The sequence below is a fragment of the Grammomys surdaster genome, unplaced genomic scaffold (assembly GCF_004785775.1).
Source record: "Grammomys surdaster isolate TR1022 unplaced genomic scaffold, NIH_TR_1.0 146, whole genome shotgun sequence".
Lineage (NCBI taxonomy): Eukaryota > Metazoa > Chordata > Mammalia > Rodentia > Muridae > Grammomys > Grammomys surdaster.
The window spans coordinates 8,600,948-8,617,840 of record NW_021604604.1 but is presented as its reverse complement, the minus strand read 5'-3'; the positions used below and the strand labels follow the sequence as shown (position 1 = coordinate 8,617,840).

Sequence of the window (16,893 nt, the reverse complement as noted above, 5' to 3'; positions counted from 1 at the left end):
GCCCTTTGAGCAAGAAAATGGATAAAATGTGTCACCAGTGTATACTTAAATAAAGTAAAGCTGAAAGGATTCTGAATTTCCTGTCTTTAAAATTCTAAGGCTTTTGTTAGAATTTTACGTTTACTGCTTTTTCAGATACTCATAAAAAGACGCTGGGGGAGGAAAACCCCCAGGAACACCATTTATCTCTTTCTCAGATGATACTATAGGCTTGTGCAAGTCATTCAGAAGAAAGGGAGTATACCTTAGAGTCCAAGATTCCAAATCACTTTACTAAAGGAACAAAAGGCAACTCAGTAGATGGTGATTTTTAAAGAACAAGCAAGCTACTCTATTGATGCCATTCTCTACTCAATATTTCTAAATGACTTCAACTGTATTATGGATACTCAGAATTGTGTGTAACAGGATGTATCCATTGAATTACACTATAAAAATAAAATGTAGTGTCTCCGAGGATGTCTTGGATAGGGGAGGTATTCTGGACATGAGCTGAAAGCTATTTGTTCACAGGACAAAAGGTCTATGATTGGATCATATTGGCATGATTCATTGAGTGCTTCTTGGTGCCTTATCTCTACAGATGAGGAAATGCATCTCTACAAAGTGATGTTTCTTGCTGAGAAGTTTAGTAGAGATGGGATTCTAAGAAAGCAATTTCTTGATATTACAGTCAAATATCTTTGCTTTTTTTCTCCCTAATCTCCATTTATAGCAAATTTCCAGGTGATGCTGACTTTGCTTTTTTGGGATCCACTGAGAAACACTGATATGGAGGATGTAGCCTTCCTAATGCCCTTTTGTACTTAGCCCATGCAGAGTGTGAAGGGAAACTGTATGTATATTGTATAGTGTCATTATTCATGCCCCTTTGTCATTGTATAGAAACACTACAGCATTCTCAGTTCTATCTATTCTACTCAGAGATTCTTGGGATGATGAGAAATAGAAACATTACCTTCCTTGTAGACTGGTCTTTCACTTGGATCTTAAAGTCATAGGTACAAATGTCAATGTCTATTTTCATTGTATCAATAAAAATTTAGCACAGTCTAGAAATCCAGACTTCATTCAAAGGGCCTTCTTTTTTCTCTACAGAATGTGCTATCCCTGACATTTTGTGAAAGGTAATATAATACTCGCCCTATATTCTCTAAACATTGCAGATATTTCTTCTATTTGATGGCTTTATTGGTTACAGTATCTTTGAAATTATATACAAATGTATGAAGCTAGCATTAAAAACAACAGTAATTTCAGAGTTTAATGAGTGATTTCTACAATACTTCTTACCATCTTTTATGATCAGCTTGTCATAGGTACATGATAGCTGATATTCGATGTCCATGGAGAGAATGTTGAGTTCCACAGTAGAATCAGGAGCATAGATGATCCATATACAGTCAGCATCATTATCATACTGTCCAGGCCAACCCGGGGAGAAAAAAAAGACAGGAGTGTCTCCTGTTACCATATACCCTCCACAAGCTCCTGTGGAATGAAAAACAACATATTTAAGCACTTGTCCTGGAAGTGCTTCAAAGGGGTTGCACTCTAGGGTTGAGAATAATACACAGTTAAAAGTATTTCCTGCTTTTCCAAGAGACCCAAGTTGTATTCCCAATACCCATATCAGGCAGCTCACAATCACCTCAATCTCCAGGAGACTCAATCTCGCTTCTGGCCTTGTAAACACACAAATACATATAACACAACACAATACACACTAGTCCTAAAAAGACCCCGATATATTGTCAAACACACCTGGAGCAATGGTGGGGGCGGTTCTATTAGAAACATCTACTGCAAACCACTCCAGAAGGAATCCCCTTCCTGATATGGAAGTATCAGAAGAAAACTGGAATGTCAGAGAGTTTCTACTGGAGCTAAAGGATTCTCTCTGGGTACCACAGTAAGTGCCAATCAGACGGGAATGGGTGTCAAACCCATCAAAAATCTGCATGTAAAAAAAAAGCACAAGAAAGCATCGTAATTAGGCAACTACATATACTTTCTTTTTTTAAATAATTTATTTACTTTTTTCAAATCGTAATTCATTCACACAGGGGTTATAAACACAGAAAGGCAGGACATGAGGAAGGGGATGACAGTGGAGCATGAGTGTTCAGGTGGAATACAGATATCTTCAGAACCGGGTATCGGCTGGGTGAAGGTTCAGGGGACAGATTACTATGACTCTGCCTATGATTCACTTGTCCTTATCTAAGTTGGTATTATCTGCCAAGGCTACTTATTTACAAGGTCTATGACTACTCAAGGCTGGTAAATTTCCATGAAAGCTGCCTGTTTACAATAGCTTATAGCCATCTGTTTCAATGTTTTTCCACAAAGACCCAAGACTTGGTGTTAGTGTACATGTATGACAGGCCTATTGCTGATTTTAGGCCAATGGCTGATTTTAGGCCTTATGAAAAGCGAAATCTAAAGAATGGTTTTGTATTTTATGATTTTTACCAAAGTAGAAAAAATATGAGAAAAAAATTTTTGTTTAAAACAAAAAAATCATGTTTAAATATATTATAAATATTTTAAGGTGTTCTGGGATCTAAGAGAGAAAAATGAAAATACCAGAAAAGGACCACAGCAGTGCTCCATATGCTCAAAAGACTTAGTAAATCTCTTCCATCTGTCTTAAAATACTATCTATCATACTATGTAGAGATATATTTAATGATAGTTTTCAAATAACTAAACCATTTCATTGTAATTGCCATAAAATCCTCTATTAAGCTTATTTCTTTCAAATTATGTTACAAGTATTTCCACACATATTGGGCATCATGCCAACAGTCACTGGGTTCTGCTTTGAACAGTGAGCTGCCAAGAAGAGTGAATGGATCATGGCCTTAGGTTATATGATAGAGTTTTCTGGAATTCACAGAGTAGCCAATGTATGGAGGCAAAGGCTACAATAATTTTTTCTATTCCTATTTTCTTATTTTATATCACTCTTTTGGGTTTAAGGCTGAAACATTAGAAAAAACAGATGACTTTGTTAAGTCTGTTGACTCTGAGTATGCACTATGCCTCCTTCCTCTCGCTCCACCCCTAACACTGGGGCTTCCATCTATAGTAAAGATTTCTCTAAAAAACAAAATGCCTAGGTTGCTATTGAGGTTTAGTTTCTTGCTATATATTGTAATACTAAATTTTGTACCCCAAAGTCTAGGCCCATGAATGAGTTATCACATTTACAAGCTTTGATTGTGCAAACTTTGTACCTTAATTTAATACTATTGGTTACATAAAATTTGCTATACCCAATTACTGGATTGAGGTCGAGTTTGAGTTAATTACTTGACAGAGTAAGGAGAGACCAGAGAGGAAGGAGGAAGAATGGAAGAAGATGAAAAAGCTGCCATGAGGAGAGATGGACCATGAGTACATGGCCAGGAGAAACAACAAGTATTTGGGGTATACCGCTGGGAAAGTAGCCAGGATCACAGTTACAAGAGTAGATTAGGGGTTAGCCCCCAATAATTGTCAAAGCCAAATAAAATAACCATAGCCTAATTCTCATTTTTTTGAAAGCTGGTCAGGAGTAAGCTTAAATTGGTTCTACTATATGTTGCTTCAACAAAAATAGCAAAGCAAGACAAGCAGATCAAAGAAGAAATGGAATAACAGGATAGAAGACAGAAGAAACACATACTCAGATAAATAGGTATGCTCAGACAGAGTCAATAGCACCGTCATTATAATGCTGAAACCTAATTTGATATAAAATAGAAAATAACAAATCCAATACAAAGATCACTTTTGTACAGATGACGGTGAGACAACAGTTAAGAGGTGGTAGGACCATCACCTATGTCTGTTATTTACTTGAATAGGAATGAATTTCGATTTAGTTTTGCCAATAGTATCCATCAAAGTATATAAATATCCCCCTCAAAAAAAAAACAGTACCTTTAAATTGTCATAAAAGCAGTTGTTCATCAATTCTGTGTCCATCTCTAAGATTCTACCGTGGATAATATGGGATGGATCCACATTTACTATCCATCTGTAGTTGGAGTTATGAGGATAATTTCCAGGCCAGAAGGGAGATGCAATTTTTCCATGAGTTCCCACAATATTATCATTGCCAAATACTAAGACAGAAGACAGAATTGTAAGTCAGACTTATCTGGAATTGTTCTTTAAGTAAATGAAAAACAAAACTAAACTAAACTGAGAACAAAAACAAAGGGCAAGACTATTGGAAAGAATGAGCTTTTAATTGACTGCTATTTCTTTTCTGATTACTGAAAGAAATACTGCTTTGTCTTTGGTTTTCTGGACTATTAGTTCAAGGATGACTCTTGAATGAAATTCCATCTCCTTACAGGGCTGCAGGGTATGAAAAGTTGGGGCAAATTCCCATGTGAAAAAGATTTCCCAGACATAGGGGACTTGGGGAGTAGGGTGCCATCTCATACCTTAATCATAATTACTAATTTTTTTTGTTTATGAAAGAAAAGAATTCTTTAAAATTCTGTATGAGAATCAACATAGAGTATTGCCAATCATGGAAAAACTTGTTAAAGAATAAAATAATTAATATTTTATCTGCATTTGGAAGAATAGCCAAGGTTTTATCAGAATGACTCAGCCAAACTCAAAATAATTCTAAAGATCTAAATTTGAAGAATGTACTTAAAAGACTAAGTAAACATGTTTGATAGAACTTTATCTGCCTTAAGTATATTAAAAGGTTCATTTGTACAATATCATAAACATTAATAGCAGGTTAATAAGAAACTGGAGCCCAAGAAGAACACTCAAAGCATCAAACACACTTTCCTTTTCTTTCCATCAGTGAACCATCCATAAATAATTGATTTTTTTCTGGTGTATTATTTTACAATCTTGGAAAGATGGAAAGAAGGTAGAGTATAGGATTCTTTTTAGTTAATATATTATTAAACCTTTTATCCTTATTCCTAGTTTGCAGGATGCATTCTGGGAGCCTTTATGGAAATAAACCATCTTACTGTGTTTGAACCTGGCCTGGAAGCCCATGCCAGTGCCTGAGCCATCAGAGACAAATCTGATCCACAGATTATGTCCCTCGATTGAGGAATAATTGCCAGGGAGGGAGTTGCCACAGTATCGTCCCATCAAGTGGCCCGTGGCATTTCCTTCTCGGATTTCCACAAAATCTTTGTTACAGTTTAGAGAGTTTTCCAACTGAAAGGATCTAATTTGGAAACAAACAAACAAATAAACAAAAAACCAGTTAAACAAAGTAATATGAGATTATCCTGATTCCAGTTCCAGAAGATCCAAACCCCTCTTCTGACCCCATGGGCCATAAGAGTTCAATACTAAAAATGTTGCTACAATAATTAAACATCATCTCGAGTAAGGAAAACAAACTCAATTTCTTTCTTTATATGCTGAAATAAATTTACATTTTTCATATATGTGCTCAAATATAAGAAATATAAACTCTTACTACAGAAGATACTATCTTTAGAACTTTGAAATAAGCAAACGCAAAATAGCACTTCCTATAAGATAAACAGTATAATTCAGGCTCAATTTTATTACATTTAGTGTTATCCCTAATGTGAAATATACCAAAGTTGTTTTATTCTGCTTCAGAGAAAAGAGAGAGGTGAATCTTCTCTCATCTCAGAAGGTGAATCCAGGGACTCACTGTGAAAGCACTCTCCCAAAGCATGCAGTATGACCCAGTAACCCATCACCACATGAGAGCTCATTTGAAATAAAGAATCTAGACCCCACATGCTATCCCGGACATGTTTTTCCCCTTTCACTTACAGATGTTTTTCTTGTATATTATTGCTTCTCATTTTGTTTTTATGGGTTTTCTCTGTGTGTGACTATGTCTTAGACTGTATCTCTTGTGCTTCTTCTTTTTTTGTTTTTCTGTTTTGTTTTGTGCTATTCTTGTTTATTTTTATGTCATTTTCTTTATAAAAATTATTAATATTTTAGGTGATTATATTATAATGAGAGGGGAAAGTGTAGATTTGGTTGGGTGAGGAAATGGGATGACCTTGAAGGAACTGGAGGCAGGGAAACCATAATCAGAATATATTATATGAAAATATATTTTCAATAAAAAATAGATAATTGTATATTCAGCAGGTTGGAGGGAGAATGTACCCCTAAATGGCAACTAAATCAGGGGATGAAATTTAGCAAAACTCAGGTGATCTGAATGTTCCTTAAAATTCTGACCAGTGATCTGGGAGTCTAGACAGGGAAGGTCTCTTCTAAGTATCAGACTGTCTTCCAGGAGGAAACAGCCACAACGGCTGGCTTCCCATCAGGAATTACAGTGGTGATACTTATAAAAATCAAACAAAAGTTCTTATGAAAGCTTTATTCTTAGAAGTCTTTGTTTTAGACTAGTACATTTAATAAGCAAATCTACCCTTTGGCAAAGATCTGTCAGTAAAAATATAACATGTAACAAAAATAATACCCTTTCTGTTCCTCATTATCTCATTTCCTTCTGTTCTGCTACCAAAACCTGCCATTTCCTCAAAGCCCTCTGCCTGCTGAAGTACAGTTTCTGCTCATCCCTTTGAATATCTGTTTTATAGTAGAAATAGGTTTTATTTCTCCTCTCTCCTTTTCATTGCAAATTCAACCACAATTTATCCTTTTTTTTTCTCCCTGCTCAGTTTTACCACAGTGTCCATAATCTAAACCCTATGTTTGAGAACTTGATATGGCTCACATGCCTCTCATACACCACAGGGAAGAGTTCTAGGACACATCTGGATGTAGTTTAGATCAAGATTGAAATAACTCACAGGCCTTGCCAGGAAGCCTCCCTCATTAGCATGAACACACACAGCAAAAGCAACTTGCATTCTCCAAAAGCCACTTCAACAAAAAAGACTCAAGCAAGGAACACAAGGGCCAAAGAAACACCATACAGGTGAGCAAGGGAACGGCTGAATCACCAAGACTTTTCTGTTTAGTAATTAGGACTTAATGTCTGTCAGCTGGTGAAATAGATAACCCTTTCTGTCCTTGTTTGCTTTCTGTTGCTGTAATAAACACCATAACCAAGACTAACTTGAAAAGGAAAGAGTTTATTTGGTTTATAGGTTACAGTCCCTCATATAGACAGGTAAGGCAGGGGCTCTAGGCAAGAATCTAGAGGAAGGAACTGAAGTAGAGACCAAGAAGGAACACTGATTCCAGCCTTATGCCCAGGCTGACATTCACCTGCCATTCTTCTACAGTTCAGAATCACACTGGACTGGGCCTGCCCATAACAATGCCCTATAGACATGTCAACAGGCTAACTTTCCATTGCTGTTTTGGTGTGTCAAGTTGAAAATCAAGATAAGCACCCATGTTCTAGCCTAGTGTGGGCCATGAAGTGTGGTTCCAGAAACACCACAGAGGATTCTTCAGTCATAACAAGGAATTAAAGAAACAGCCTTCACTGAACATTGCTTTATCATGGCCTTGGGCTACGAATTTTAAAATTTAGAATGCTTAATCCTAACAGGGGCCCTTCAAGTTTATTTTTGTCCCTCCAAGGATGAAATGAGTCTTTTGAGGTTTCAACTCAATGGCTTCTTAAGTTGATTTATCAATAAATTTGTCAAGAACTGTCAGAGATTGATTCAAATGCTTTGTTTCAATCAGGAATCTCCATGTCCAAACACCAAAGGTCCTTGTCCCCGACTGGTTTTTAGTCGATCAATAAAGATGTCAGTGGCCAATGGCTGGGCAAAGGGAGATGGGGCAGAACCCTTAGAGTTGAGCAGGCTAGAACACAGGGAAGGGAAAAGGGAGATTGCCGTGAGTCTGGAAAGAAGGATGGAACACAGGAGCTACAGAGAGGAAGCCAACCAGCCATGTGAGAATTCAGGTGAGTGGCTGCTAGCCACTTCCTGGATTGGACATGGGGTAGCAGGTGAAGGTTTAGGAGTGTCCACCTTTTGAGGTAGCCAAAGCATTTTGAAATCAACTGGGGTGTGTGTGTGTGTGTGTGTGTGTGTGTGTGTGTGTGTGTGTGTTCTCCATTCGAGAATCCAAAAGAGTTCCTGGGCAGATGGCTGGAAGCACGTGGCCCACCAGGAGTACAAAGTGGTATAGCCCAAACTCAGTGCTACAAAGAACAGACAACATAGATGTACTAAATATTCCCAGGACCTACCCTAGTTCCTGGAACCACTGAACATCAGGGGAGTGTACAACATAAATGAGGTAGAGGAAAAAGACCAAGAAAAGAGGTTCAAGTACTTGGCATGTTGGGAGGTATAACAAGTTACATGGGGGACCTTGAACTTCATCACTAAGACAGGATAGCACTTTTCTCATCACTGTCTATAAGGCACCCCCAGGGAAGCATCGTTCATCCTCTATGTGCTCAGGGTGTTGAAAAATATGTGTTGAATAGAAACACATACCATGGAGAGACTATTAGATGCACAATTGTACAATTTCTTATTACATAAGAATTTCATAATTTCAGTGAAAATGAACCTCAAACATTCCTACATGGCAGTTTAAACAGGCATTGCCTTTCAGGCACAGGAAGACTGTCAGTCTTTGCTTATGTCACTTGCAACCTCAGAAGGCATGAGCTAACTGATGAATTCAAGAAAGCCACTTGAAAGGTTTGAGCTTATCTCATTTTTAATCAGTTCTTGTTGCACAAATGGGCATGTTTCCAAGGAAGAGCCAGCAAAGAATGCTCTTCTCTCAATGTGGAGGCACTTAACAGCCAGGCATTGTCATGCATGCCTGTTGTCCCTGCACAGCAAAGAAAGGCAGGAGGATCATTGCTGTGCATGCCTTCTATCTCTGCATGGCAAGGTGAGGATCACATGTTTTAGGTCATTGTGGGCTACACACTGAGGATATGTGAAAAACAACAACAGCGACAAAGAATTAATTATTTCAACCTGACCCCAATAATATAGTATGGCACATGACTTTGAACTCAAAATGGTAACTTAAATGCTAACATGTTTTTTTTTGCTTGCTATCTATCCATCTATCTGTCTGTCTGTCTATTTTTATTTATTTAATTTTGAGACAGTGTCACTCTCTGTAGCCCTGGCTGTCCTGGAGGATACTATATAGACCATGCCAGCCTCAGATTCAAAGAGATCTGCCTGCCTCTGCCTCTGAGTACTGGGATTAAAGGTGTGGTTGCTCATTGGAACCTCTCTACTAAGGAATGAGAAAATCCCATATTACATAACATCTCCTCATTACATCTACTTCTGGGAAATACTATTATGGCTGTTTAGTCTAACAGTCTAACCTAGGTCTACTTGGAACATACAAGATCTCCCATTCACTCTAATCCATAGCCATGTTCCCAAAGTGTCAAGATTCAATGAGAAACCTGAAATTGGTTTTATGAATCAACAGCTAATTTTAAGAACTAAATTAAGAACCTATTCAAGATCACTTCTCTGATAGGAAAGGAAGGGTGGGTTGGAATAGGGATATAGTGTGTGGGTAAAGAAGACCAAATGAATCAGGTTCTCTCTCTCTCTCTCTCTCTCTCTCTCTCTCTCTCTCTCTCTCTCTCTCTCTCTCCTTTCTCAGTTGAAAGAATACTGTTGAAAGATTCTTAATGCTTTATACAACTGAAACTACGAATGGAACAGAAGAAATTGAGGTAAGTCTTCCTAAAATTCTCATGTGTTCTCTCTGCTGAAAGCTTAGACATAGGCTGCTAGTCAACCATTCTGTCAGTAACAGTGCTCCCTCCCTGCAGACTTACCCACACTGAGACAGCACACCCCTGAAAAGGACTTACAGAAAGGACAGCTGCAAGTGGTTGCCAGGAGAGCTGACAATGTTCCAGACACATTCTGCATAAGGATGGTAATCTGCTGGGTAGCCAGGACTATTGAAGATGCCATCAGCCAAGTAGAGGGTTCCACCACAAGCTGAAAGGTGAAAAAAACAAAAGGGGTCAAAGGGCAAAGACCAAATAAAAGACACCACAAGCTACAAGCAGAAGGGCATTAGAGCCAGTATCTGCAATGAAGGACAAAGCACTTCCATTCCACATTAAGAAGCTACTGTGCCACATACAGTAACAGAGGGAGGATTGCAAAAACAGAAAACCAAGAACTCCACAGTATGGTGGACCAAAGGGGATCCTTTCCTAAAAGCCTTTCTCCATGTGACCTAGAACTTTAGGTAATAAAAGACTTGTTTTTAATGTTGGCCAGGATGATCTTCAACCCTGGCCTGGAAGAGAAGGTACTTTTTCCTGGCTGCCATGAGAAAAGAAACTTTCCAGCTTTTCCCTCTGGAGGAGGGCAGTGAAACACACTGTTCTTCACCTTTCTACACTTTGGTTTTAATTGCCCCTCCTGGCCAAGAACTGCAGTGCTGGATGGCATTTCTTTCCTTTCCAGCTTATATGCCTTACTACGCAGTGGTAAGGTCCATGCAGCCAGACCTACCTAACTCCACCATCAAGAAGAGAAGACAGAAGAATAACCATGAGGCTGCGCATCCATAAGAGCTTCCACCAAACTGAGAGTCATGGAGTACCTCAGCAAACACATTGCTGTGAGAGTAGAGAACAGGTCTCCCAGATGATAAGGTTTAGCTAAGAGATGGCCAGGTTTCCAACTGAGTCTCCCCACTTCTAGACCTCATGGTTGTCAGAATGTAGACACTGACTTATAAAGAGGGTAGAGGGGAAATTAAAGGAACTAGCTCCCAACTTTAAATGAAGAGAGCCCCAAAGAACAATCCAAAGGTTTCTATCACATGTCTGCTAACCCTGAGGTCATCTGTTAATGATGTTATGAAGTCATCTTACTTACCTGATGTTGATGCAGAATAGATGGCACGGAAACCCTCAAAAGAGCGTACAGAATCAGAGACAAACCTCACTGTCAGAGCACTGCCAAATGATATAATGGGATGAGGCAGGGAGGTACCACAGTAACGGCCTAAAGGGTGAAGAGAACCACATGGAGGTGAGTGACGGCATGGCAGAGACCACACATAGCTTAACTAGGCACATACAAAAAATCACAATGAGAGCCACTTACATCAACATTGTGTTTGAGACAATGCCTGACCACTAAAGATAAATCTCAAACACAAGGATAACCAGGATGATTTATAAACCCAATAGAAAACAATATGAGAACAGAGGAAAGTTGATATGACCAGGTTCCAGATGATGGACTAGGTTACATGGGTTCAATACCTGGCTTGTCATTTACTAGCTATGTAACCTTAGACAAGTAACTTAGGTGCTCTGTGACTCAGTTGCCCCATGTGAAGTGGAGAATATATTAGAAATAATTAAATCCATGTCATAAGGATGCAAAGATCTAGTGCCTACTTATAAAGTACTTAGAACAGTACTCCCCAGGAGGTAGCTGGGTAGGAGTCTGCATTATATAACACATCCTGGTCCAATGTGAATGGATTAATATCTCAAACATTATAAAGAGGGGTGTGCCTGGGGCTTGTTCTTTGTCCACTATTCTCTCAGGCTCCATTCTGGGCACAGGAATAAGCATTGAAGCCTCCACTAATGGAGCTTGTCCTCTGCCAGGGAGACTTTTCCAAGGTAAAGACTCATGGAGAAAGCTTAAAGCACATGAGGTTATTTTGCCTGAACCATTTTAAGAGCTACATCGCACACTTTCTCAAGATGTCTAGCACACCAACTGGTGGACTTTTAATTAAGTAAATTAATTAATTTTAAAATGATTTCCTCCCACTGGAGACAGAAGAAACATGTCCAGTGGAATATAACAAATATTTTTAGGTACTAACCAGAAGCTTCTGAAAGAATTTTGTCTAATGCTGAAATAGTCTTTGTTCTACTACCAACACTGCCTCAGATTGTTATTTAGAATCTGCAACTTATATTTTAGAAACAAATTAAAATACACAAAGTACATTTTGAGCATAAATAAGTTGAACTTTATGAGCCCCACATTATACAGCTTTCCTACCCTTTGATTATTTTTATGTGGTTTGAGGCTCTTCATGCTTATTGAAAACATGGTAACCTTGAATACCTTGAATGTCATCACTGTGAAAGCATGTGTACATGTGTTCCTGCTCATGTACACATGAGTGTGTGCGTGTGCACGTACGCGCGCGTGTGCGCGCACGCACACACACACACACACACACACACACACACACACACTACATGTCAAGACTACAAATGAAGTGACCGAGTCTCTGGTACCTTGGACAGGTGCATCATAGTCGCTGCCATCCAAAATTTCTACAAAGTCCCGTGTACAATCTGTGCTGTTTTGAAGTTGAAAGTGAGTAAAGGAGAGAGTAATATGATTGACTGTAGAAAAAAAGAGAGAAGAGTGTTGGTAATTTAATAAAACACTGGCAAGCAGAACAGAGAGATTTTTGCCCCTGGTACTCTCAGCTGAGGCTTTTCCAGCAAGGAAACAAGCAAGGAATTTGGCAGCTTTGCACAGGGGTGGGGTGGGTAAACAGAGCTAAGGGCTCAGCTTCTTGCTAAAGGGCTTCCTTTGAAGAGTAACAGAATCAATGCTTTTGAAAACGCCTGTAGAATCCAAAATGCCAGGCATAGTAAATCAGGACTCTTGGATAGGATCATCCCAGCGACTTCTGGAGACATCTTATTGGAAAACATAACCTTAGGCTTGCTTTGTTTCATTTTGTTATCTTTTGCTCTATTTTGTGTTGTTTGCTAGCCATTGCTGTGTTCCTCTCAGAAGCATTTTCCTAAACAGATACGTTTTCTTAGGTTGTGATTCCTTACATGCACTTGTGCTAACACATCCTTTCCCCCTGGACATAGCTCCCAGCACACTCAAGTTTATTTAGAGGTCAGAAGCAGCACCCTAGAGCTTCTGAATCATCCATCAAGAAAGCTTTGAGTCATGTAAGGAACAGTCAGTGCCCAGATTACACTTTCCTTTTGTTGTCCTTTATAGCATTTCTAATCTTCACAAAGAGATCTTTTCCTGTTGCTGTCCTTGCAGGAGTGAGAACTTTCATCTGGATGTTTTTGCAGCTCACTAGAAAATAATCAGGAGGCACCAAACTGCTGAGCTCAATGCAGGGGGCTTCTTTATCTGGGCTTTGCTGGGGCTCCACCCTCTCAAAGTGCAAAGGCTAAGGATTACATCATCCAACAGCTCTTACTTTTTATGCACATTTTATGAAAGTGTTAGATAATATTTAAGGCCAGTTCTTTTACGAATTATTTTGTGTGGGAACCTGATTAGCCTAAGTGACTATCCTATCTTCACAAGGTCATTAATTAAAGAACAGAGAAGAAAATTTAATGGTTTTTCCACATGTGTCTTAAATCACAACTTCTTCCTGGAAACCTTAAAGGAGGGTAGGGTTCAGATGAAACAGGATTCATAATGGGGCCTGGAATAGTAGGCTTGGAGTCATTCTGCCATGCGTATAAGGGCCATCTCATTTTCTCTGCCTGGAAAATGTGGACGGACTATAACCATATCACATAATAGAATTCTAAGATCCCAAAAAGAAGAGAAAGTAAGTATTTATTGAGGGCTTCTAGGCCTCACTGATTTCATAAATATATACATTGCAGGAGAGATCAGGTTTTACAATTAGTTTCCCTTTTAGTGATCAATAACTTGCGACCTTGTATCCTCCAACTGTAAGGTATTTCTCCAATCTCTATCCTTATCATTCGTGTATTCATTCACCATCTACCATGCTCAGAAACACATGTCAAAAGCTGTTTATCTATTAGTTACTTTTGCATAACTTCAATCCCACATGCCTTCCAGTGCAACAAAGATGAACAGAACTACTCTTTAACAGTATGGGGGTCCTACCTATGGTTTAGTGCATCAAAGGCAGGTAAGTATTCTAGCAACTTCATCCACAGTCCTTTGTCTTTTTGTTTGTTTGTTGTTGAACAAAGCATCTCACTGATCTCAGAGTAGCCTCCAGCTGGCTATGAATAGAGGGTGATGTTGAACTTCTTACTTTAGTGTGCGTTGGAATGACAAACATGTGATACCACTTTTGATTCATTTAGTTCTGGGGATCAAACCCAGGGCTTCAATGGTGATAGGTGGGAACTCAGTCCACTGAGCTCTCACCAGCCCTCAGTTTGTTTGTTTGTCAGAGACAAGGTCTCCATATGCTACTCAGACTAGCCTTGAACTTACTGTCGAGACTAGGCTGTCTCCAACTCAAACTCCTTCTGCCTTAGCCTGCAGAATGCTAGGATTACCACATCCAGTCCTAACAATTCTTTTAAATTAATATGAATCAGTTTAAAAATTCTTTCTTACTAAACCAGAAATGGCTGTTTTCATGCACCTCAGGAGCCAGGACTTGCAGAAGAAGAAGCCAATCCTCGGTTGCTACCATGGATATTAAATGGAACTCACAGCCTTATCTCCCAAGAGAACTCCTTGCCCCAGACTCCCCTCCTTTTTATTTTTGTTACTTACATGGAGGTTGAGCTTCAATTATCCAGGTACAGTTTTGGTTCTGTGGATAGTTGGCAGGGAACAGTGGAGAGGAGATACTATCTGAAGAGTCGGTAATGATGTGGGCTCCGCACTCTGGAAAGCACAGACACACATGTCATATATTTTTGCTACCTATCAACTATACCAAACAATCATTAGGTGTGTAAAAACGCAAATACATTCTTCTTATTTCCATAGCACATGCCAAGGAGACTGCATATAAGCCATCAGATAACAAGAAAGCACTTTACGATTATAATGTCTTTCAATTACAAGAAGTGGGAATAAACGGTATAGAACAATACATTAAATGGTTGTGAATTATTTGAATTATTCAGCCAACATTCTGGCCTTGATTCACTTCCTTTGTTTATTCATAATGGGGATAATTTATTCATAAGTGAGTTTTTTTTTCCCTCTAGAAAACACTCCATGTATAAAGATGATTGCAAGTTAAACAGAGATGCTCTATGCTCTGTGGGAACCAAGGAGAGGAGGGTGTGTTGCAGGGCTGAGTCCTGGTGAGGGTGAGAAGAGTGGTAGAGGGAATGTATAGCCTGAGCAAAGACATGGGTGAGGAGGAAGGCCATATTGATAGCCTTGACTAAAGAATGGGAGGCTCAAGAAGAACTGGAAGCAGCATTGTAAAAGGGTCAGGGCTGGTTTGGGGACTGTAGTTAATAGTTTTAAGGGCTTGCCTTTCATCTTCTAAGCCACACGGAGAAAGGACAGCCATGAGGACTCTCAATGTGATCAGAGTGCATCTCTTACAAGTTACTTGGGAGTGTTAAATACTGCTTTGTCTTTGAAATCACTGAGAATGACTGAGCACACCCAATGTCTTGCTCTAATGGCTCCTGTATACCTTGGGGAGGACTGACTCAGAAATTGTCTCCATCTAGGACTGTTCACTAATAAGAGACCTATAAGTCTCCTAATATAGATATAGACAGGGATATGTTGACTAAGCAGGTAGACATTATTGTGGGTAAAGTCTGTGAGATAGCTAAGTAGGTAATGGCACTTGCCACCAAGCCTGCCAAATGAGTCCAATCCCTGAGACCCAGATGGTAAAAGGAGAGGACTGAGTCCCCTAAGTTGTCCTCTAACATCTACATGTACGCCAATACACACACACACACACACACACACACACACACACACACAAGTAAATACATGTACAATTGTTTTAATTAAAAAATTATTTGAAGTAGATGATCTGAGCCACCTAGATAAAACTCAAGGCTCTATTTAAACCAGTTAATGGTCCCTCTAATCTCTGTATTCCTTCCCTGTCTAACGATTTGATAAAGATTAATCTCTGAGAAAATTCTGGTGAATGGCAATGGGTGAAAATGATTGGGAGAGGAAATTGAGATATTGAGACAAAAACAATAGAAAACTATAAGATTCAGCAATGAGGAAAACCACTCCATGTAGGTAGAACCTGACTCGCACAGTTGTGTGTCTCCTTGGATAGGTGCTAGGCAAATTAATTTGGCTAATTCTATTTTACGTATCACTGGTACTAGACCATTAAACATTATGCTAAAAACACAGCACTTAAGAGATACATATCCTAAGACATAACCATCATCATTTAAGGTAGATGAAGATAAATAAAATGTTTGAATAGTTAGAATACTTACACATCTTTCTATCTGAACATTTGCACGTTAAGTTGGAAACTGTGATAAGTTTCTGAAGACTGGTGTCATTATACCACTAAGGAGGGCTCAGGTGACCCACAGGATACTTGCCTTCCCTGAATTGAGCTCGGAAGCCCCTGCTGTGGCTGGAAGATCCAGACTGGAATCTTACAAAGAGGCTGTTTCCTGAAGAGGCGATGGAGTTAGGTGGCTGCTGTCTTCCACACACACTGGCGACACGAGTGTTTGCAGAACTTGAGCCATCATATGTCTACAAAGATGGAAGACAGAAACTGTTTTAATACTCCAAGTTTACATGGATAAGACTCATATTCTGTGGGCTATCTGCATATCAATGAACTAGTAAAAGACCACACTGGCTAGGTCTAGAACAATTGGCTTTCTTTCATTATCTTGCTGTAGAGTTCCAGAGACATGTGTGAGTAATTGGTCCTTTCTAGAGACACTATAACGATTTTGGTGTGAGGTTTACTGCTAACACCACTATCACCTCTCTAAGCAGAATAGATGAGAGATAAAGAACAATCATTCATTGTTAGAAACACAACATTCTTAGGACCCTTTGCCCCTTGGAGGATCATGGGTAATGAGAAAGAGAAATGACAGAGTTCTTCTAATAACGTGAGTGAGATGAGCTTGGTTTAAGGAATTACCTCATTCAAAGACATCTATTAAATTCCATCCCTGTCCAGCACTATGCTGAAACTGCTCCAACCTACATTTTGTGTCAGTGAAGTGAAGTTTATATCATGTATGCCCAA

At 39.1% G+C, this 16,893-nt stretch overlaps 1 protein-coding gene across 2 annotated transcripts in view; it reads right to left on the bottom strand.

Annotated features, from left to right (window-relative positions):
- The window catches only part of Cubn (cubilin), a 206,258-nt gene that overhangs the window by 69,865 nt on the left and 119,500 nt on the right, over positions 1–16,893 (bottom strand). For both annotated transcript variants that reach the window (XM_028764871.1, XM_028764872.1), the window contains exons 32-40: positions 16,223–16,382; positions 14,442–14,555; positions 12,200–12,310; positions 10,806–10,934; positions 9,779–9,911; positions 4,998–5,203; positions 3,931–4,115; positions 1,765–1,957; positions 1,294–1,491 (exon numbers count right to left, since the gene is read on the bottom strand). In XM_028764871.1, coding sequence (XP_028620704.1) covers positions 1,294–1,491; positions 1,765–1,957; positions 3,931–4,115; positions 4,998–5,203; positions 9,779–9,911; positions 10,806–10,934; positions 12,200–12,310; positions 14,442–14,555; positions 16,223–16,382 — 1,429 coding nt within the window. The remainder of the gene's footprint in view (positions 1–1,293; positions 1,492–1,764; positions 1,958–3,930; positions 4,116–4,997; positions 5,204–9,778; positions 9,912–10,805; positions 10,935–12,199; positions 12,311–14,441; positions 14,556–16,222; positions 16,383–16,893) is intronic.